Genomic DNA, 23,829 nt, shown 5'->3' with positions numbered 1-23,829 from the left:
CATTGATACTGCAACCATACTTGGAATACATTGTATATTTTTGATCACTGCTTCCCCAAAATATGTGAATTGGGCCTTCAATGATGACATCTACTCCTTTTGAAATGTGTTTGTTTTATTCCTGTTGAATGTCTGTAAAGGACTATAGTCTCTAAGAGAAAATGCAATGTCTAGAAAGATGTTCTGTTTGTTCCTTCTCTCCACCCCACCTCACTCTAGCTATTTGTGACTAAGCAAGTAAAAGACCGTAAACGGTGGTTTTGGATTGGACTCTTTAAAGACAAGGGAGTGACATGGACATGGCTGTCAGGGATAGTAGCTTCAATCACGTAGGTTTTTGAAGAAACATTTGTTAGTGGTATGACGTCCAAAAAGTTGCGGGTTCAGTTTACATAATTAATTCTTTCCCTCTTCAAATGTACTTTTGCATGCACTTTTCTCTACTACCAAAGACCTACATATGTACTCCTCCACATCATTGCCCAGATGAGCGGCTGCTGCTTCTCACTAGGCTGCAGAGACAGAAAGGCTTCTCTTCCTGCTTCTCTAACCTAGTGAATGAGGTGATTCAGAAGAGGGTGAAGGCATCCTTTTAAATGGTTTGTTCTGATTAGCTCAGCTTCAAAAGGAGTTGCAGGAACCTAAAGCTGAGCAACACTGTCTTTAGGAAAGTATTTCTACAGTTATCTGCTAAGCAATCTGAATAACCAGCAATCTCTAACCTAAAATGATAGCAGCAGATGAAGTAAGTGTGTAAGAGAGGGTAGTTCATGTCACTCTCTTGGATAGAATCACAGACACATAGAAATTTAGAGTTGAATGACACCCCAAGGGTCATCTAGTCCAACCTCCTGTCAGCTGGCAGTTTAAGACAGTTCATGGTTCCCTTTAAGTATCTAACAACACTTTTCAACCGTGTTGATGGATGTACAAGATCAGAGTAAGATCTCACTCATCCACAGCTTGGTGGTAGAACAGCGAGCTGGTCTGGCATTTATTACCAAGAATAGATTAACAGAGGGTCACTTTCTATTTGTGCAAGGTCTCCTGGATCAAAATCCAATTCCATTCATCTCCATTGTTGCACCCAATACCAACCACTTATCCTTTTGGGCATAGGTATTGAGTAAACTTTACAAATGGCAGTGGGGTTGTATAATACAAGCTGGGAAGTTAAATCCTGTATGCCAGTGGTTCCCAGTTACCCTGTTTTCCCAAAAATAAGACAGTGTCTTATATTAATTTTTGATCCCAAAGATGCTCTAGGTCTTATTTTCAGGGGATGTCTTATTTTTCCATGAAGAAGAATACGGTACACATTTATTGTCTAATTGTGAGTCAGCCAGACTCCGTCAGGGCAGAGCGAGCAGCAGGCGGAAGCTTGTCCTGGCGGCGGCACGGGCTCTGAACAGCTCCGTCTGCGCTGCGGCCAATCAGTGAGCTGAGCAGCGGCGTCCACCACTACAGTCCAGAGGAGTCAAACGCCTTACGGTAGTTTTGGGGGCCTTATATTCCAGGGAGGCCTTATGTTCGGGGGAGGCCTTATATAACAGCAAGAGGCAAAACTGGAAGTAGTTCTTATTTTGGGGGGATGTCTTACTTTCGGGGGGAAATGGTAGCTAAGTACTGCAGACTCCTTGTTTTTCAAAAGCCAAACCATGGGCCACCCTACCTTTGAACATTTTGATATCTCTGTGGCAGTTTTTCTTATGTGGATGGCGCCATGGACCCCCTGGGTGGGTGGTCCGTGGACCACCAATTGGGAACCACTGTTGTATGTGATCTTAGACTTGATCAAAGGGCAGATCCAACCCGAACATCTCATGGGAGTAAAAAACAGCTATTACACCATTATTATTAACATCAATTTAATAGATTCCTGGAGAGCTAAAAATAAGGGAGTTACAGATTTACACGAATCTTCGTGCTGTGTAGTGGGACTTGATTCAATATACAATGGACACTGGAGAATGCAAAGCCTTAGCAGAAGTGACAATAAGTGTGGGGCTAGGATGATACCTTTATCAACTATGGATAATTGATTAGAGTAAACTTAGAACCGTCATGTAAGATTTTGATAAGATCCATATGTGGTAATACATTTGTGGTTATAGATTATATTTTGTATTTCATTTGAGGACATAGCTATTTTTGTTTCTGTATAGTGTCATTGCTCTCCTCATGCATGGGGTGGGTGATGGATGTGAGAAGTTTTTATATGCTCACAACAATCACTACTGTGTTATCTCTCCTACATGAGATCTCTCTTCCAAAATTCTCTCTCTAACACCCACAACTGTACAGAGCAGATCTGAGGTTAGAATTCTAAAATATGGGGAGAAAAATCCACCACAATTATGGATGGATGTTAAGAGAGAAAAAGCTGAACATCTTTTTAATGGTAGAAGGCACAGGGAGCGGGTGAGGAGGTAGACATCCAATCTTGATTGATCAGTGCTGATGTTTCTTTTCTTTTTAGGTACTGGAATGTCGGGGAGCCACAACCAGTGAACTGTGGTGCATTGACCTTTGAATGTGGAAGCAATTGCTGGATAGCATCACACTGTGGGAAGCACATACGGTATATTTGTAAGAAGGTGCCTAATGATGTTTGGCTCTAAGAAGACACCTTTAAGATGAATGAAACTGGATCGCATAATCTCTACACAAAAACAAGAGATCACCCACCCCACTGTTTTAATGCACAATCCACACTCTGCCATCTAGATTATGGCATCTCTGGCATCAGCCCTCAAAGTCACCTTGAAAACTCCTTATTCTGCAAGCACAGACGTAGATGGCTACAAAAATAAAGAATGGAAGCGTCCAATCATAGCCTTTGTTTAATGCATTTACAGTGGTACCTCGGGTTAAGTACAGTGGTACCTTGGGTTAAGAACATAATTAGTTCTGGAGGTCTGTTCTTAACCTGAAACTGTTCTTTACCTGAATCACCACTTTAGCTAATGGGGACTCCTGCTGCTGCCGCGCTGCCGGAGCATGATTCTGTTCTCATCCTAAAGCAAAGTTCTTAACCCAAGGTACTATTTCTGGGTTAGCGGAGTCTGTAACCTGAAGTGTATGTAAGCCGAGGTACCACTGTATTTGCAATGCATACCAATATTTGTTTCCTTACTTTGTATGTCCGATGCCCCATTGTCCCTTCTGATCTCCATGGTCACTATCTTACAAGCTAAATAAGGGCAATCAGTGGGTTCATAGGCTGCAAAAGACTAACTTTTTCGTCCCAGGTGGTAGAATCATAGAATCATAGAGTTGAAAGGGACCCTGAGGATCATCTAGTCCAACCCCTGCAATGCAGGAATGTGCAACTGTTGCTTATGGGGCTCGAACTTGCAGACTTGGCATTATCAGCACTATGCTCTGGCAAATGGAGCTATCCAGTGTCTCAATACAATGGTGGACTGGATGAGGGCCAATAAATCAATTTGGTCTCCTTCACCAACTGAGACCATTCCTGGACAGCAGTAACCTGATCACTGTAGCCCATGTGTTAATAATCTGAAGGCTGTATTACTGTAATGCACTCATGTGGGTGGGGCTGCCCTTGAATCTTCAACTTCATCAAGAAAATCCTTGATCTCAGGAGATTTAAGTGATATTCGTAGCAGATGCTTTGGGAAAACACAACATTCAATTCCATTGGGAGTTCCCTCAAGGGCTAAATTTTTCATTCAGCGGGTTTCCAGGTCCTCGCAAAATGGCAATCGGACTGAGCATCTGATGGCTCCATCAGATTCGGCTCCATAGAGTGAGGGGAAGAGCCCAGGGGCGATGCGCCTCCCCCAAAAAACCCAAGAGGAGCATTCGGGTGTCTCGGGGTGCTGCAAAACAATATTATAATTGTTTTCTGGAAGAAAGATAAGATTAACTCTCTGGAAACTATTTTACTTCTGGGAAAGTACTTTTGGATCTACTCTGAAGATGTCCAAATTAACGGATTTACAATTATGTATTTATTTTACTAAAAAGGCATTTACTGGCTAAAAATCAAGAGAAAAAGAAGAGGACCAGAATACTCACTGTGAACATTGTCTAAAATAAATTTAATAACATTGATTTATTATATGGATTCTCAGGGAGCCTCAACACCACTGTCTTAAATTTTTCGCTTATGGTTGTGGAAAGGAAAGTTCTTAGCGATTGAAATCTATTCAGTATTATTATGTTGGATCTTATAACTATTTTGACATGAATGGATGCAAAGATTTGTACATATAATTGTCAGAAACAGATATTTGTGAGCAAAGTGGCAGAGGTGGAGGGATTAGGTTGGAAAAATAGGCTTCCACTGCTGAGTTGATGACCTTGACAAAGTACTGAGAAAGCTAAAAATAATACACACTGTGGTGGGAAAGGGCTTGGTGTTTTGGAATTAAACCCTATAGAGGAAGCTGGGGAAAGAGGAGAATTGCCCCCACCACTCTGTTGGGAAACTGTGTACATGCAGCTACTCACACAGAGTCAATTAAGGCTTGGCAGACAGCCAAAAGGCCATGTGAAGGAGTAAGTCTGCCTGGTGATACAGAGGCATGGAGACAGCTCCATGATTGGTCAAGCTCTCTCAAGGGAATGATAATTAATGGTCTACTAACTGGAATGTGTTAGTTCGTTAGTTCAGTGGTTCAGTGTGTCAGTTTAGGAATTGTGAGTCATGTCAGAGAGAGCTAGCTAAAGATCTGTGTTCTGTTCCTGTAAATAGTCCACTGTATATAATAAACACCTAACTACAAGTTCCTGGTTCCTGCTTCGTCTATCCTGTCTGCAGCCAAGTTGCCAATTGCTTCTGTGGATTCTGCATTTACTCTGCCAGGTCTGGCTAATGTCCTGCAACTAGTCATAAAGTTGTGAAACACCAGTAGGCTTTGCCAATATACTCTAAATTTGAAATGGCAATAGGAAAAAGCTCAATGTTAAAAGTACCCAGCCAGACTGCAATACAAGAGTATTTAAAATAAGAATTGTTTGATTTGCTTTTATATATTAAAATTTTGAGCCGATAAAGGAAGATGTTAACAAAACAGCTTCTCAAATTCTTAAAAATACTGATGCACTTTCAGAGGCTGTGAGACAATCAAAAGAGGTGAATGCACAAACCACCAAGGTGGGAATGGTAGACAAACGAGGTCTGAGGAAAATACAAGGGAAAGTAAGAATAGTCAAAGACAAAAAATGGAATTCCATGTGAAATGATTTGGTAGGTCCTGACTGATGAAGATGGTACCATGTGTGAAATGATTTGGGAGGCTTTGACTGTGCTGGAGAAGAAACTAGAAGGGAGGGCAAAAGGTTTAAGAGGCTATCTTATGTGGTGGCAATGTAAAATTATTTAAAAGGCCTGGGAAAAGACATATAAAGATTTGAGGAAAATGTGGGAAATGATTGTTGTTAAAAAAAAAATGAAGTTATGATATTGAGATGTACAGGACTTGATGGACCGTTTGAGGGGAAAACTTGGCTCCAATATGTGAGACTGGATGCCAGGCGAAGACCAGCCAACCACTATGGAAGGAAGAAGTCTTGGCCAAAAAAGATAATGAAGAAGATTGGCAAAATAAATTACTGAACTATGCAGGACAAATTATTACAAAAAAGGGCAACCATTCAATGAATATTTTTAAAGCTTTGTGTATAGATTCTTACATGAAACAGAATAATTGCCACACACAGGAAGAACAAATATATAGTTTGAGTTGCTCACTTGTCCTTTTATAAATCATTTACTGTGTCAACACAACTAGAAGTTATTAATATTGCAGTTGTTGTACAAGCGTCTATTATTATGACCAGAATGTAATGGAAATTTATAAGGTTTTGAAACACAGAAATTAAGCAAATAATCAGTCCATGAATTCTGTCAAGATCTGGCAGACTGCCGGCTTAGAAGAGAAGAGTTTGGATTTGATATCGCGCTTTATCACTACCCGAAGGAGTCTCAAAGTGGCTAACATTCTCCTTTCCCTTCCTCCCCCACAACAAACACTCTGTGAGGTGAGTGGGGTTGAGAGACTTCAAAAAAGTGTGACTGGCCCAAGGTCATCCAGCAGCTGCATGTGGAGGAGCGGAGATGCGAACCTGGGTCACCAGATTAGGAGTCTACCACTCTCAACTACTACAGCACACTGGCTTAGGTAATCAGCATGTAGTGGTTGTAATTACAAGAAGATTTATTGCATACAGTCATTAACCTCGGAGCCGTGAACACTAGCGGCTGCTCCTCAGAGAGTTGACCTTCATCTAGGCCGCTCTCACTGTGCTGATAAGGTGCATTCTCTCCTCCTGAGAAGGGGCGTTTTAGCCCACTGCTGTGAAAAATGCAAGTCTGAAATTATGGACTTGGAATATTAATGGGATGAACAATTAAAAAATGCAATAAAATTGAATATTATTTGAAGAGGAAGAATTTGGACATTATTTGTTTGCAAGAGACTCATCTGGCGAGAAGACATAGAAAGGTGTTAATTAAAAAAAACTAGGAAACGAATTTATTTCATCAGACAGAAGCAAGAAGAGAGGGGTGGTGCTGTATATAAAAAATAAATTGGAAGCTCAGCAGAATTTTAAAGATGAGGAAGGTAGAGTTATTGCAGTTCAAGTCAAATGGCAAGGCGAAAAATTGATAATAGTCGGGGTCTATGCACCTAATGGAAATAAAACTGATTTTTATAAAGACTTGGAGGAAAAGTTATTTGAATTTATGGACCAGAAAATCATAATAATGGGTGATATGAATGGAGTGGTGTCAATGTAAATGGATAGATTAAGAGCAAGTGGGAAAGTTAAGGAAGGGAAATTACCCAAGACTTTTTTTTCCAATGATTGAGAATTGTAACTTGATAGATATTTGGAGACTAAGGCACCCATTAGAAAAACAATTCACTTATCATTCAGAAGCAAATCAGTCAATGTCAAGAATTTATCAGGTTTGGAGCGAATTAACACCAAGAAATACAACCAAAAGTACTTTCGGATCATAATGCAATAAAGTGTGTTATAAAAGGAATAGAAGAAAAATCCTTTTGATGGAGAATAAATGAGAGTCTTTTGGGTGACCAGAAAATAATAGAAAAGGCACGTAAGAATTTAACGGACTATTTTGTGAATAACTGTAATAAGGGTACAAAAATTAGTACAGTATGGGATGCCAGCAAAGCGGTGATGTGAGGGGTTTTTTATTCAGCAGAATACGATTAAAAACAAATTAAGAGAAAAAGGGAGGAAAGAAATTCTAAAACAAATAATGGAAAATGAGAAGAATTTAATTAAAAAAACCCAAACAATTTGAAAATAAAGCACAATATTAAAATATTACAAACTCAATTTGCAATGATAATAAATAAAGAAGTAGAATGGAATATTAAAAGAATGAGACAGAAAAATTTTGAATTCGCAAATAAGCCTGGAAAATGGCTGGCATGCCAAATTAAGAAAAGAAAGGAACAGAATACAATTAATAAAATTATAGTGGATGGAAAAGAAACAGACAATCCGAAAGAAATTAGAAAAGGATTTGTAGACTTTTATAGACATTTATATAAAAGAACTGAGAAAAGTGATATTAAAAAAATAGAAGAATTCCTGAGGAAAAAGGAGGTGCAAAAAATCCCGACTGATAAAAAAGACAGACTGAACAACCGAGTTGAAGTAGAGGAAATTAAAGAATTTAATGATCGCCGAAGAATTGATGCTTTTGAATTCTGGTCTGGAGGAGACTCTTGAGAGTCCCATGGACTACAAGAAGATCAAACCTCTCCATTCTTAAGGAAATCAGCCCTGAGTGCTCACTGGAAGGACAGATCCTGAAGCTGAGGCTCCAGTACTTTGGCCACCTCATGAGAAGAGAAGACTCCCTGGAAAAGACCCTGATGTTGGGAAAGATGGAGGGGACGACAGAGGACGAGATGGTTGGACAGTGTTCTCGAAGCTACAAACATGAGTCTGACCAAACTGCGGGAGGCAGTGGAAGACAGGAGTGCCTGGCGTGCTCTGGTCCATGGGGTCACGAAGAGTCTGACATGACTAAACGACTAAACGACTAAACAAACAAAATTAAAGAAGCCAAAAAACAATTGAAAAGTGGGAAGACACCGGGACCGGATGGATTCACTGCAAGATACTATAAAGAAATGAAACACATCCTACTTGTGCCAATGAAAGAAGTTATGAACAATATATTAAAGAAAGGAGAATTACCTGAAACATGGAAAGAAGCATATATTACATTTATTCCGAAGCAAGACTTTGATTTAACGCAAGTAAAGAAATATCGGCCAATTTCGCTGTTGAATAATGATTATAAATTATTTGCAAGCATATTAGCGAGCAGAATGAAAAAAATACTGAAAGAAATTATACATAAGGCAGGTTTTCTTCCTGGCAGACAGATGAAAGAGAACATAAGGAATATAGTGAATATAATTGAATACCTGACAGCCAGGAATGAAAAACAAGCAATGTTAATTTTTGTGGATGTGGAAAAGGCCTTTGATAATATATCTTGGGAATTTGTGCTAAAAAATTTGGAACTTATGGATATGGGTCAATTCTTCTTAAATGGTTTAAAAGCTATATATACTGATCAGAAAGCAAAATTGATTGTAAATAATATAACAACAGAAAATTTTGTAATTGCTAAAGGCACAAGACAAGGATTCCCCTTTCTCCATTATTATTCATATCGGTACTGGAAGTACTTCTAAGGTCGATAAGGAAAAATGAGCGGATAAAGGGTGTTACAGTCGGTCGGAATGAATATAAGGTAAAAGCCTTCGCCGATGACTTGGTATTAACAATTGAAGAACCACGAAGAACTATCAATGAAGTAATTGAGGAGATAGAGCAGTTCGGTCAAGTGGCGGGTTTTAAACTGAATAAAAGGAAAACTAAGATAATGGTTAAAAACATGGAACAGGAATTGGTTGAAACATTGCAACAACAGATAGGTATAGAAGTGGTTAAAAAAGTTAAATACTTAGAAATTTGGTTAACTCCTAAAAATATTGATCTGTTTCAAAATAATTATACACCAATGTGGAATAATGTTAAAAGGGATCTAGAGGTATGGGGAAGGTTGAAACTATCATTTTGGGGAAGGATATCAGCAATAAAGATGAACATGCTACCAAAGATGTTATTTCTGTTTCAGACAATTCCATAATCAAAGGGGCAGCAATATTTAAAGAGTGGCAGAAGATAATTTCAAGATATATCTGGCAGGGTAAGAAGCCGAGAATACAATATAAGTTATTAACAGATGCAAAGGAAAGAGGAGGCTTTGCCCTGCCGGACTTGAAATTATATTATGAAGCATCGTGCCTCTGTTGGTTGAAGGAGTGGATGAAATTGGAAAATACAGAATTGTTGGATTTAGCAGGCCATGATAATAGATTTGGTTGGAATGCATATTTATGGTATGGTAAAAAAAGGTCAATAAAGGATTTGGAACCCACATATTTCGAAGATCTCTTATTGAAATTTGGGATAGGTATAAAAACCTACTGGAACAAAAAACACCACATTGGTTGTCTCCATTAGAAATGATGTGTGTAAAAAAGGTCAATATGAGCGGAAAGTGGATAACATATGGGAAATTGGTAATTAGAGATGGAGGAAAATGGAAATTGAAACCATATGAGGAAGTGAAAGAGTATGTTAATGCTTGGCTACATTATCATCAGATCAATGAAGTATTTAAACAAGATATTAAAGAAAAGGGCTTTTGTGAAAAAGAATTGAGGTTTCAACAAGAAATATTGAATAATGATTTTAAAATTCTGTCCAAAATGTACAAATTACTGCTTGAATGGCACTTGAGAGACAAGGAGGTAAAATCATTTATGATTCATTGGGCAAAAGACTTTGGATATAATATACAGTTAAATGAATGGGTCAAATTATGGAAAGAGGGTCTGAGATTTACTGCATGCAATGCACTAAAAGAAAATGTCATGAAGATGATGTACAGATGGTACATCACACCAGTAAAGTTAGCAAAAATGTGTAAAGTTAGTAACAAATGTTGGAAATGTAAAGAAAAAGAAGGATCATTTTATCATATGTGGTGGGAATGTAAAAAGGTGAAATGCTTCTGGGAGATGATATATAATGAGTTGAAAAAAAATGTTGAAATATACTTTTATTAGGAAACCAGAATCATTTCTCTTGGGTATAGTTGGAAATGATATAAACAGGAAAGACTGTAAGCTTTTTTTATATGCAGTAAACGCAGCAAGAATATTATTGGCCCAAAAATGGAAGCAAGAAGAATTACCAACGTTAGAAGAATGGAGGATGAAACTAATGGACTACACAGAACTAGACAAGCTAACAGGAAGGATCGGAGACCGACGGGACCAGAGGTTTACCGAAGACTGGACTAAATTTATGGAGTATTTGAAAAGTATCTGTGACGATCAGATTACGTTTGTAGGATTACAAGAAATTCTGTGAGGAGTAATTTAAGAAATATTGTAAAAATGGAAAGGGAGAAATGATTTGTTAGAAAATGTAAAGGCAATATTAAGTTAAGAATTGCAGGAGAAATAATTAAGACGGAGGATTATCAGAGGTGCTGAAGGAAGTCCAAATAAGGATATGTGTATAATAATTTGTGTGGTATGTCTTTAAAGTTTTGTATGCTAAAAACTAATAAAAAATATTTTAAAAAAGAAAAGAAAAATGCAGGTCTTTCTCTGCCTCTTTTGACTGACTGCCCCCCACCCACACGGACTTCTCATCTTGACTGTGGGAAGTCTTGTCCATGACAAATTCTAGCACACGGGGGCCATTTTATCTAAATTATATAATTAGGTATTTGAACAATAGGTATTAGTAATTGTATTATAAATTGGTGTTGTTATAATGAGGCTATTATTGGATTGTAATTGCAAAGTAATAAAAATTATTATTAAAAGAAAAGAAATATCCCTGAACATATGAGAAAATAAAAACTGGGATACAGCAGTGCTTGAGTTTCTCACCAAACATGGTGGGTCAATTAGAGGCATTAGAAAAAGACACACTTTCCAAAAATGGAATAAAACAAAGGCCATTAGATGTACTTCTAGATAAGTTTTTAAGTTCAAAAATAAAACAGTAATAACTTTTGGAAAAAAATAAGTAGTATAACATATCTGAAATAAACATTTTCCTGGGTTTATGCTTTATGTGGCATGCTGATTGGCTATGATGAGCAGCCAATCAGGAAATGGCATAGCCAAAGGGGAGGAGTTCTGGAATGCCTGACATCACAAGGGAGGTGGTTCTTAGCCAGTGGGAGGATGAAACAACCTTAAGAAGAAATTAAAGGAGAGAAAAGATTGTTCCATGACAACACCAAGGTAACTAAACAGAAATAAGTCTGATGGGTGGAACACTTTCCTTACAAGCTATGATATTTGCAGGGTCTCATTCCAGGGCCAAAAGGTCACTAAGAGGGAAAATGATAAACAGCTTTATAAAACTTCAGATAGTTTTTCTCTTTTGAATACTAGAATCCAGGGTCATCCAATGAAACTGAGTGGTGGTATATTCTAGGGCTGCGTACAGGTGCCCTGCTCTGACTCATGGTCCCAGGTTGTAAATCCAGATCCAGATTATGATCCAGATCATGATACAAAAAATACAATTCTTGAAAAAACTCATTTACTAGCATATCAAGGGCTGCTAGATCAGATGGCTTCGAAACGGGATTAGACAATGTAGCCTTATGAGGCTTTGCCCTCGGGTGGGAAAAATATTGCGCCTGGGAAAGGGAAGTGGGAGTCAACAGACACTCAAGGAATAGTTTCAGAGAACAAGCTTTTTATTTCTACCATCCATGAACCGGTAGAAGGAGCAAGTGTGATAGTTCACAAAAGCATGCACGAGTTCACAGTCATGTGCACAAACATATATCCCCCTTTCCAGTTCCCTCCCCCTTTCCCCTCCTTCTTCCAGAGTCCTGCCCCATGAGTTCCTCTGAGCATGAACAGACAGCTGTATTGGGACTATTCCCAGGAAAGGGGGGGGGGTGAGAAGCCAAGGGGTTTTCAGCATGTTCAGATGTGTTGCAACTAGAATGAGATAAGATTCGTTTCTCAGGCCTGAGTATTCTTGGCAATGACAGAGCCTATTCATTAGCCTTTAAAAGTAACATTTGCCTATGCACAGCATCTTGTGAGAATAAGCAGAGACAAGCAGAGAAAAGCTGTTTTGGATTTTTAGAAGACAAAAGGAGTTTTGGACAGTTTTGAGGCCTGGGGTGATTATTGAAGCCTGGGGTGATTTGGGTATCCTGTTCCTTCATTCCCCCCTGTTTGTTTTTGGACAGCCGCCAGGCCTGTCCCAAATGGACCACTATCCTTTCTAGAGGCCACTGAGTCTTTCCCCAATTTTGGGAGCTGGAAGCTGCCTGCAACTGTTGCTAGGTCAGCTGTCACCACACCAAGTGTGTCAGGCATGCAGTCAGATTGCAGCCAAAAGATAAGTTCCTGGCGTGTACTCAGGTGTAACGGTTTGGGCTGGGAACGTACATGTCAAATTGTCACTGGCGCTCTTTGACACAAAGCCAGCCAGTAATTCGGTGAACCTAGCCTTTCGTGCACAGGGTTATTACCAAGTTGGTGCTGTGGTTCAACGGGGGCTTTAGTTAAGTTCTGGAGGCTCTGGGTGGAGCTCTACCGGGTGGCAAGATAATGAAAGGAGGCCGGGGCATGATTTCTCTGATTGAACAACCCACACAAATACCCTCCTCTGGAGGGGTGTTGTAAAGCTATCCAGGGGCTCCGCAACCTTCTATAAAAATCAGTTATGCAAAAGGAAAGGAAAGGAAATGAGAAAATGTCCTCTTTCAATCCATGCTGGATTCTTGAGCCGTGCAAAGTATCCAGGGGTGATGCAGGAAGGCAGGGTGGTCATCTCACGGGCGTCAGGCGTCTGGTGAGCGTTGGGCATCTTGGGTCCCTTCCAACAATGCTGGAGCGATGTCTGGGCGTCTGGGTCCAATCTGGGTCCTCATCAGCTGGTGTTCGAGCAAAGGCACAAGGCGTTCTGGCAAAGGCTCACCTGTTAAGAGAAGAGATAACAAAGACGGCAGGGATTGCACAGAACAAATTGATAGATAACATTTGCACATAAGGTATATTAACTCAAAAGGGTATGCTTGGCAGGAAACCTCGCAAGGGGTTAACAGTTCTGTTCCTTGGGTTAAGTTTTGCCAGCTGAGATTTTTTTTTTAATTCACAGAAAGCATTCACTTGCTTTTACAGCAGTCCTCTTCTTTCTTGAAGCCACAGCATCAGATGTCAGGCTGCGTCTTGGCAAAACACACACAAAATGGCCCACCTGGAGAGCCTGGGTAACAGCTTCCCTCTGCTTCTTTTCCAGGACCAACACATGATCTCCAAAGTCTTGTTAGATTCAAGTGGATTTATATGCGTCCAACTGAGACCGGATCTAGTACTCCATCTTTTCTGATGACCAGGAGGTAGTTGTATAATTAAATGAATATATCTTCCATTAAGGGTGGGGAAGATGTGGCCCTGTGATGGAGGAAGTTGGCACCCAGGAACATCTGAAGACCTCATAGGTCCCACACTATCTATTTAATGGGGAACATCTTACTGGAATCCTGTAAGCTAGATGTCCAGGAGTTAAGGGAGAGGGATAGGATGTAAAATGAGAATGTGCTGTATTACCTAAAGCAATTTTTAAAAATGCCTTGGAATCCATATGGAACATCCTTTTGGCTTAAAAACTGAGATTGATCCAGCAAAAGAAAATGGAAGATGTTTCAGTTATATTGGACTCAACAACATCTTTATGTTGGATTGTATAATAATAATAATAATAATAATAATAATAATAATAATAATAATAATACAGTGGTACCTCGGGTTAAGTACTTAATTTGTTCCGGAGGTCTGTTCTTAACCTGAAACTGTTCTTAACCTGAAGCACCACTTTAGCTAATGGGGCCTCCAGCTGCTGCCGCGCCGCCTGAGCACGATTTTTGTTCTCATCCTAATCCGAGGTAATATTTCTGGGTTAGCGGAGTCTGTAACCTGAAGCGTATGTAACCTGAAGCATATGCAACCCGAGGTACCACTTTAATAAATTTTATTTATACCCCGCCCTCCCTGGCCAGAGCTGGGCTCAGGGTGGCTAACACCAGTAAAATTACAATAAAAACATAATGAGGGGGGCACACACAAAAAAACCCCAAAGTTAAAATAAGTTTAAAATGCAGCCTCATTTTAATAGTAACCCGTAGATCAAAACCATAAGGGGAGGGAAACATAAGGGTCAGACTGAGTCCAAACCAAAGGCCAGGCTGAACAGCTCTGTCTTGCAGGCCCTGCGGAAAGATGTCAAGTCCCGCAGGGCCCTAGTCTCTTGTGACAGAGTGTTCCACCAAGTCGGGGCCAGTACTGAAAAGGCCCTGGCATTAGTTGCAACCAATCTAACCACCTTGCAACCTGGGACCTGCAAAAAAGTTGTCATTTGTGGACCTTAAGGTCCTCCGCGTGGCATACCAGGTGAGGCGGTCCCGTAGGTACATTGGTCCTAGGCATTCTGAACCTGCTGGATTTTCTGGGTCAGCTTCAAGGGCAGCCTTAACCTCGTAGAGCGAGTTACAATAATCAAGCCTGGAGGTGGCCGTTGCATGGATCACTGTGGCCAAGAAGGGTAAGGGACCAACTGCTTAATACAGCGGAGATGGAAAAATGCCACCTTTGCTGTGGCTGCAAGCTGCACCTCCATGGAAAGGGAGACATCGAAGGTTACACCCAAGCTCTTGACAGAAGGTGCTAGCACTAACTGAGCCCCCTCAAAAGATGGGAGTTGGCTCCCCAACCCCATGTCGTCCCGACCCAGCCAGAGGACCTTTGTCTTGAAAGGATTTAACTTCAACCGGCTCCCACGCAGCCATCCAGCCACAGCTTCCAAGCATCTGGTCAGTGTGTCCGGGGCTGAGTCAGGGCAGCCGTCCATCAAAAGATAAAGCTGGGTGTCATCAACATATTGATGACAACCCAGCCCAAAGCTCCGGACAATCTAGGCAAGGGGGCACATAAAGATATTGAAAAGCATTGGGGAAAGGATTGCCCTGTGGGACTCCACACACCAAGGAGTGCCGCGGCAAAAACTCCCTCCCTAGTGCCACCCTCTGTCCCTGACCTGAGATAAAGGAGCGCAGTCATTGTCAGACTGTGCCCTGAATCCCCATGTCGGCAAGGCAGTGGTCCAAAAGTTCATGATCGACCATGTCAAAGGCTGCTGACAGATCTAAGAGAATCAGCAGTCCCGACCCGACTGACTGTCGCTGCTCTATACCTAATGTGCTCATAGTCTTATTCTCCATTTGTTGTTGTCTGATTCTTTGTTGTTGTTGCACAGACAAGACTGAGAGGATGGGGAAGCCAGCGCCCGCAAAGCCGGCAAAGGCTGCAGCACCTGCAAAGCCTGCAGCTCCAGCGGGAGAAGAACAACCAGGAACTGAAGGTCTGTATACAGCACAGTCATATGGGATGAAGTTTCTCTTAAAGTAGAGGAATGCACCGGAAAGGGAAGTTGATGGGGAGACAGGTAGAAAGTGGAACCAGACATGTTGTGCCAGGGAAGAGTGTGGAGAGAAGCCTACGCAGCCACTTGGGTGCCAGAGATCCACTAAGCCCCATAGAAACCCCAGGATTCAGCCCACTCTTGGCTGCTGGCTGTTGTGTTCCTTTACTGTGTGCAGTCCGGAATGGCTCCACCATTAGGCAGAATGAGGCAGTTGCCTCAGGTAGCAGGTGCTGGGGTGGGTAGAGATGTGTAGACCACACAAGCTGCACTGCACCTCCTCAGTTAGCCTGCTGCCCCATCAGCAGCATCAAAACAGGGCCCATGGCCAGCCCAGTAAAGTTTCTGTATGTGGAATTTGTCGGAGCCTCATACGACCCAGCTGTGATGGCTACTCCTCCAACGTATCTTTGGAACCCATCCAGGCTCTCCTTCGACGGTGATTAACAACCTAAGCCTTTGAATGAGACTTCAGGCATGCACTCCATTGCACAGAGTACCCAGACAGCAGCAGAAGCAGCTAGAAATATATGCTACATTGTTACTTTATTCCTAACTACGCAAGACAGAAAAGAATATGTGTCTGCTCTCCGTGAGAGACAGAAGAAAAGAAAAGGTCAAAGAAACAGGAAACCAGTAACATCAACGTCCGTCTCCCGTCTCCTGTGAGACTTCCAACAGTCTGGAATGCCAACAGAGTCTTGTGACTCTAAGAACTGCACAGTGGCGTAACTGAAACCTAACAGAATTATGTGTACAGAGGGAGTATCTTGTCCAGGGGCATTGGGTATAGGAGGTTCAAGGAGTTTCAGCCATGTAAACATGTTGAGGCAGAGGTCCAAACAAGCTGCAATATTGAGGGGCTCACATCCCCAACCATCGCTGGGCACCCTTTGTGTGCCCCACCCCTGCCCCTGCCCAGAAGACCAAGAGTCAAGAGGAGGCTGGGACAAGAGAGGGGATCTTCACCTTCTCTCCTCCCAAACTCCACCCGGCAGTCCAGGAGTCGAGAGGGGCCTGGGACAAGTGAGGATGATCTTTGCCTTCACTCCTCCCAGCCTCTGCCTGGTATCCTGGCAGCCGGAAAGGGGCTGGGGCGAGCGAGGGCAAAAATCGCCTTCTTTGCTCTGCCTCCTCCTCCCTGCCCTATGCCACACTTATACAAATTTCCACATTTACAAAAAGAAAACACCCAAATACATTTATTCTTCAACTTCCTTTCCCCCCTTCCAGGGTTCCTTCTAATTATTAACCTCCTACTACTGCATATTCTAATTACTCCATATAAGTTACTCCATTTAAGTATACTTACTCCATATAAATTATTTCCTACTTTCTCCCAACTTAATTATATACTGCTGAATTTACTTTAATTCTACTAGCATTTTTATTTGCTAGTTATCAGAAAAGTTTCCTCCAGACTTCCTGCTGGATACGGATAATGGAGGATGACAGAGACTGCTCGCTCTGAGCAGCCTGATTGCTGTGAGGATCAAAGAATGGGGCTCCAGCAAAGCACCTTCTCAAAAAGAGCCTGAAGGAAAAGTTCAGGTTCTGAAGCATCCAGTGGTATCAAAATACACTCTCTAGATTCTCCCAAAGCTCTGTAGGTAGCTGAGAAAGAACCCAGATTGAGCTCAGACACATGGCACAATTGAAGACCCACAGCAAGCTGCTTCTTGTGCCTCTGTTGAAGCAGTGACATCTCCAAACAAAGGAATCCGGACCAATTTGACAAGGCAAGAAAAAGAATTTAAGGTAGTGTCAATAAAACAGTTGCATCCATACTAGGGTGGCAAAGAGGAGGTCTCTCCCCCCCCCCCCCCGGACACGGGTGTTGATCTGCATGTAAAAAATATGCAGGGACTGAATTCAGAATGAGAATGAGAAGTAGAGTCTAGTGATTATTTTTACAAGCATTCCAGGCGAAGAATTTCGATTAACTTGTGATTTCTCTAAAGCTCTGGATGCAGAATTTTTGTGACTTTATAAATATTTATGGCTATGGCTAAAGTAGGCAAGAAAACACCTCCAGGCCCAACCAAAACACCAAGTCAGAGAAAAGGTTTAATTGTAGAAGGGGACACAAAATCTGATTTGACAAGAATTTCATTAGAAAAGAGAAAAGAGATGGGGGAGGGTATACAGAGACTAGGACAGAAGGCTGATTTTAAAAGATTTGATTCTTATTTTGAGATTTGCCAGAAGATACGGCGGTGGAATTAAGTGAAAGAATAATAAAAGAACTTGCCAATTTGATTGAAATGGATGAAGAAACTGTTAAAGTGGCACTGGATAAATCTTTTTGTGTAAAATCAAGATATGCTAAAGCAAAAAAGATGTCAGTTGATTGGGTTTCTTTTTTCAATTCAAAGCAATTTAAAGACAGAATAATACAGAAGCATTTTCAGAAAAATCTCAGTTTGATGACCAGAGAATAATAGTTTTGAAAGAAATCCCGATAAGACTGCTACGGGAAGGAGCAAATTACAAATATCTGAAAGACACACCGTGATAAAACAAAAGCGCTTTTCATTGGGAATACCCTGAGGGAGTCTCCTTTACATTTAAAGGGAGAAAGCAGAGATGTAGAGATTCCACAGAAGCAGATAAATTCTGGAGAAAGAGTTAGCAGGAAAAGGATTAGCAGGAGAAAGAGCATTTGGTTGGGAGCCACAACATGAAGAAAAATCAACAGAGGAGGAGAAGAGAGATAAATAAATAAAGAACAAAATGGCATTGATAATCTTAATGTGGAATGTAAATAGACTCAATAATAAAACAAAAAGGCATGGGATTGAACATGTGGTAAAAATAAATAAATTTGGATGTTATTTGTTTTCAGGAAACACATATTGCATGAAACACAGAAGAATTCTGATCAATTAAAGTTTTAGGAAAGGGCTTTGTGGCCTCTGACTGTACAAAGAAAAGAGTCGTGGTAATGTGTACAGAAACCAGAATTAGATCCAGAACAATTATTTAAAGATGAGTAAGACAAAGTGCAAGTAGATAAATAGGTACCACTCAGGCAGGAAGGTAAATGGTGTTTCCGTGCACTGCTCTGGTTCACCAGAAGCAGCTTAGTCATGCTGGCCACATGACCTGGAAGCTGTCTGCGGACAAACGCCGGCTCCCTCGGCCAATAAAGCGAGATGAGCGCCGCAACTCCAGAGTCGGTTACGACTGGACCTAATGGTCAGGGGTCCCTTTACTTTTACCTTTAAGGAGGAATACTGATAATACAGCTAACATCACAAGTAGAGAAAAAAAAAGAATATTAATAGATGTAAATGCACCAAAATGAGACTTTTAAAAGAGATGAGGAAATCTTATTTGAATATATGAATGAAAAGATAATTTTGATGGTAGATATGAATGATGTAGCTTCCCTGAAATAGGACAGCACTATAAGAAGAAGCGATACAAAAGAAGGGAAGCTACCTAAGGCCTTTTTCAGATGACAGAAAACATAAGTTTAATTAATATGTAGAGAGAGAAACACCCACTGGACAGACAATTTACATTTTACTTACCTGAGAATAATTCAGCAAGTCAAACAGACTCTGTATGGACCGATAGAGATTTGTACACCAAGGTGAAGAAGATAGAGATTTTACCCAGGACATTATCAGATCACAACTTTATTATTATAAAATTAAGAACAGAGCAAAATTGCTGATTCAGACTAAATGAGAATTTATTAAATGATAACAGATATTAGAAAAGGGGGGCTATTAAGATATTATTTTTAAATCAATCTGAATCAGGAGACAAATTGAAAGTGGTATGTGATGCAAGTTAAGGAGTCTAAATATATATTTTTTAAAAGAAGTGGTTTAATAACTGCCTCTTTCAGTGGGTCTGAGAAGGCTCCCTCACAGAGAGAAGCATTCACCACCCCATGGAGCCCATCACCCAGCCCTTCATGGCTCACTTTTATGAGCCAGGATGGGCAAGGATCAAGGAGACAGGTGGTTGGTTTCACTCATCCAAGCAGCCTGTCCACATCCTCAGAGGTAACAGATTGGATGAGCAAGTAAAAAGGATGAGCAAGTAAAATCCTCAGTGATACACTGGGCAACTGATATCAGTCATAAAATAGACATGGAAGCATGGGAATGATTGTGGAGTGTGGATATAAAATTCACAGCATGCTACGGTTTGGTATCTAACAGTGACTACACTGGCAAAAATTTATAAATCTTGGAAATGTAACAAGAAAGAAGGTTCTTATTATCATATGTGGTGGTCTTGTAGTAAGGTTAAAGCTTACGGGGAAATGATCTACAATTAATTGAAAAGGATGTTCAAAATAACTTTTGTAAAAAACCCTCAGACGCTTTTCTTTCTTTTTCTTTCTTTCTTTCTTTCTTTCTTTCTTTCTTTCTTTCTTTCAAATATACTTTCATTAAAGATTTCTTGGTTAACAAAAGTATGAGCAATGTCTCTTATTTTTCAAGTTACACTTTCTACAGATCAGTTTCATTTGTTGAGACATTAGTGTTGCATTAGGAAGAAAAGGGGGTAAGAAGTGAAGGGGAAAATGGTGAGTCCGGTAGGATCAGGTGCCAATGTTTCACCTCAGATCATATAAATCTTTCGCCTTTTGAAGCTTTTCTTTTGGGAATTATGGGGACAGAACTACCCAAATTATATAGAAATTCATTTATGTATGCTACTACAGCAGGAAGAATGCTACTTGCCCCAAAGTGGAAAGAAGCAGAAGTCTCAGCAAAGGAGAAACGGCTACAAATACTTATGGAATATGTGTGAGCATTAAATGCCCATTTGCAGATAGTAAATTCAGTCCTTTACAGCAGAATGCAGAAGAAGCAACTGTGGTTGTAATAGTAACACCAAAGGTTTTATTTGTAAAGCAAATAACAAAACAACAAGAGGACACTCACATCCCTCTTCTTCAGTAGAGGAGCAAAGAGAGAGAGCAGAGAGAGGGAGGAGGCATTTAAATAGTTCCCATACTCATACATCAATTAAGTAAATAAAGGCAACCTGCAACATTGTGCAATGTGAGAATGAGACATTACAATACTAACAATATGCATAAATGGCAAAAGTTACAGGAAGAATAAGAAATCAAGATAACAAACTTTTTATAAAGGAATGGAAATGGTTTATTGAATATTTACAGATAAATCGAAAACAGATAAAAACAGATAAAAACATTAGGTGGATTATTACCATATTTTTTGCACCACAACACTCACTTCTTTCCTCCTAGAAAGTAAGGAGAAATGTCTGTGCGTGTTATGGAGGGAATGCCTACGGGTGACATGCCTATGGATTTTTCTCCTCTAAAAACTACGTGCGTGTTATGGTCGGGTGCGTGTTATAGAGCGAAAAATACGGTATAATAACGTGCAGTTCCATAAGAGTATATACAGGTATTTAAAGTAGATAATTAAATGAGCAAGTTAAATAAATTGGGATATGCAGAAGCTATTAACAATAAATTTAAGGAACCACAGAAAGAGAGGGGAGGAAGTCAAACTTTGAAATGTTAAAATGATTGTAAAACTAATGAAATCTGTAAACTTGAAAAGTATAGATTAAAACATTTTAAAAAAGAAAAAAGAAGGAAAAGTTTCCTCAAGTAGCAAGGCATCTCGCCTTGCTTCCTCCATCTGCTTAGCATCTCAAGGACCCACCCCCTGAACCACTGAATGTCTCTGGCTAATGGCTACCACAGTGTATGAGAACCCTTTTTTCTGGGGTGGCAATGATATGTTGGCTACCGATGGCTAAAGCAGAATTTTCTTTCTTCAAGCATCTGGTTTTCAGAAGTTTGTAACCTTCATGAAATCTCCCACGGGTGAATACGTTATCGTATTTATGATGATCCTCTTTATTGTGTTGACACTGCTGATTTTCCTGCTATGTAAGTACATAATTGGCGTACTTTGCTACTACTGTCCTGGGCTTTGCTTGAATGCCAATAGCATTTCCAAAAAGAGATGGTAGGATCCAGTTTCCATTTACCCCATTCACCCGCTCTCTTTGATATCAGGGAGGGAGTTACAGCTGTCACCCATTGTGAGCAATGGCCCTGTTTTGTTCCAGCACTAGGAACAAACTCATAGATTAACATAAGTCTTTGGGACACCCTGGGCAATTCCCTTTCCCAGTTGCCATTCTCTGCTCCTTTCCCAACTAATCCTCATTTGCTGAGGGAGAGCCCCCATTCCTGATCCTTGCCAGCCTGCCCTCTGCTAGGGCTCCAGTCCCCTGAAGGAAAGTGCTTGGGGAAAACAGGCTGCAGAGGATAAGGCCATGGCCAAAGTGGGTGGGTCCAGAGTCTACCTAAATATCTAGATATATGCAGGGCTTTTTTCAGCTGAAATTGATCAGGACCCTGTTCTGGCCCCTCTCAGGTGGGTGCTGTTGCCATTTTAAGAGAAGAAGGGAGGCATTCATGCTGAGTTCCAGCACCTCTTTTTGTAGAAAAATAGCACTGGATAGATGAGCCCTTGACCTATTTGCACACCTAATTCATTTTTAACGGGCACTTGAAAGTAAGCAAAGCTTGGGGAGAGGGAATCAAATGATCCAAGAATTTGCATATTTAAAGCATGTGGCAGAGCATGAGGCAGCCTGGCAAATGCAAGACTGAAGGACAAAGAGGACAGGTCTATCTAGACAACCAAAAATCCAAAGCTCTCAAAGGAAGGCCAAACCATCTGATGACAGAAGTAACAGGCCAAATTGAAACAGGACTTCAGATCAGCAGGGCAGCCGCTGTCAAGGGCCGAGAGCAGAAAATAATAATAAATGTCATATTCATGTTTTTGTTGATTTTATTTCTTATCTGCATTACAAGGCAGCAATTTAAATTCAATATTAAAAGCAGTTTGAAACCAAGTATCCCCTCCCCCAGATAGTCAGACAATTTAATCATTTCTTTTCTGCCTACTACCTCCTTAGATCAAAAGGAAGTAAAAAAAAGAGCGGAGTTTCAAATGGCAATAGATATGATTCGGACCTTTGTTGTTGGGCTTGATACAATCCATGAAGACAAGGATGGTAAGCAATTCTTTATGCACATCCTCACTTTTGCTAGACCTTGTTTAATTTAAGCAGGGGTCAATTCCTGTAGTTCACTTTGGGATTCATATTGTGTAAGCAATACATATATTCAATGAAACTCATCACCCAATAGAGTTTATCACGGTTTCATTGCTCAGCAGGAAGAAAAGCAGATGGTTGTGATTCTCACATCCCCCCACTAGAAATGCTGTCCCTCCCCATCAAACTGTAATTCACAATGTTTGTGCTATTGTAAGATTTGTGCTACTGCAAGCTTTTAGCACTAGCACAAGGGAACTTTGCCCCCACTTCTCCCTGCATGCCATCACCAAAGCTGCTCTGCAGGGTGGGGAACAGATTGAAGGGAAAGGGGCTGAAGATTGCATTGCACAAGGAGAAATTCCTGCACTGACATAATGTCCCCCTTAGAATTATGTGGAATGCAACCCAGTATTCATCAGAAAAAGCGTTTTGGCGCCTCTATTCTCTTAGATCTCACAAAGCATAATAGAAAACTGCAAAGTATTCTTTGTATATTTGGCTTTACTGTGGGACTCGAGGTGGGAATTGTTTTGTGACCCTGTGATTCCCAGCAGAAAAGGAGGACATAAGAAGGGAACATTAGAGATACTTCTTGAGCCACTTATAATATGAGAATAGAATCATAGAATCATAGAATCATAGAGTTGGAAGAGACCACAAGGGCCATCGAGTCCAACCCCCTGCCAAGCAGGAAACACCATCAGAGCACTCCTGAGATATGGTTATCAAGCCTCTGCTTAAAGACCTCCAAAGAAGGAGACTCCACCACACTCCTTGGCAGCAAATTCCACTGTCGGACAGCTCTTACTGTCAGGAAGTTCTTCCTAATGTTTAGGTGGAATCTTCTTTCTTGTAGTTTGGATCCATTGCTCCGTGTCCACTTCTCTGGAGCAGCAGAAAACAACCTTTCTCCCTCCTCTATGTGGCATCCTTTTATATATTTGAACATGGCTATCATATCACCCCTTAACCTCCTCTTCTCCAGGCTAAACATGCCCAGCTCCCTTAGCCGTTCCTCATAAGGCATCGTTTCCAGGCCTTTGACCATTTTAGTTGCCCTCCTCTGGACACATTCCAGTTTGTCAGTGTCCTTCTTGAACTGTGGTGCCCAGAACTGGACACAGTACTCCAGGTGAGGTCTGACCAGAGCAGAATACAGTGGCACTATTACTTCCCTTG

At 40.8% G+C, this 23,829-nt stretch overlaps 1 protein-coding gene across 19 annotated transcripts in view; it reads left to right on the top strand.

Moving 5' to 3' along the window:
* Positions 1–23,829, top strand: part of LOC310657666 (CD209 antigen-like protein C) — a 123,672-nt gene that overhangs the window by 9,766 nt on the left and 90,077 nt on the right. For 10 of the 19 annotated variants that reach the window (XR_014501852.1, XR_014501853.1, XR_014501854.1 and 7 more), the window contains exons 1-5: positions 11,250–11,360; positions 13,387–13,486; positions 15,400–15,504; positions 21,353–21,463; positions 22,507–22,605. The exons of 1 other annotated variant lie outside the window; for it this stretch is intronic. Coding sequence is in view for 6 of the 18 variants with exons in the window: in XM_083398698.1 (XP_083254824.1) it covers positions 15,414–15,504; positions 21,353–21,463; positions 22,507–22,605 (301 nt within the window). In the remaining 12 variants the exon portion in view is untranslated. Of the gene's footprint in view, positions 1–219; positions 330–2,479; positions 2,831–11,249; positions 11,361–13,386; positions 13,490–15,399; positions 15,505–21,352; positions 21,464–22,506; positions 22,606–23,829 lie in introns of those variants that run through there. 8 more of the 19 variants (XR_014501860.1, XM_083398707.1, XR_014501855.1 and 5 more) reach the window with 6 other exon arrangements.

Source organism: Podarcis tiliguerta, assembly GCF_965153285.1.
Source record: "Podarcis tiliguerta genome assembly, chromosome: 9".
Taxonomy (NCBI): domain Eukaryota; kingdom Metazoa; phylum Chordata; class Lepidosauria; order Squamata; family Lacertidae; genus Podarcis; species Podarcis tiliguerta.
This window is presented reverse-complemented; position numbering and strand designations above follow the sequence as displayed.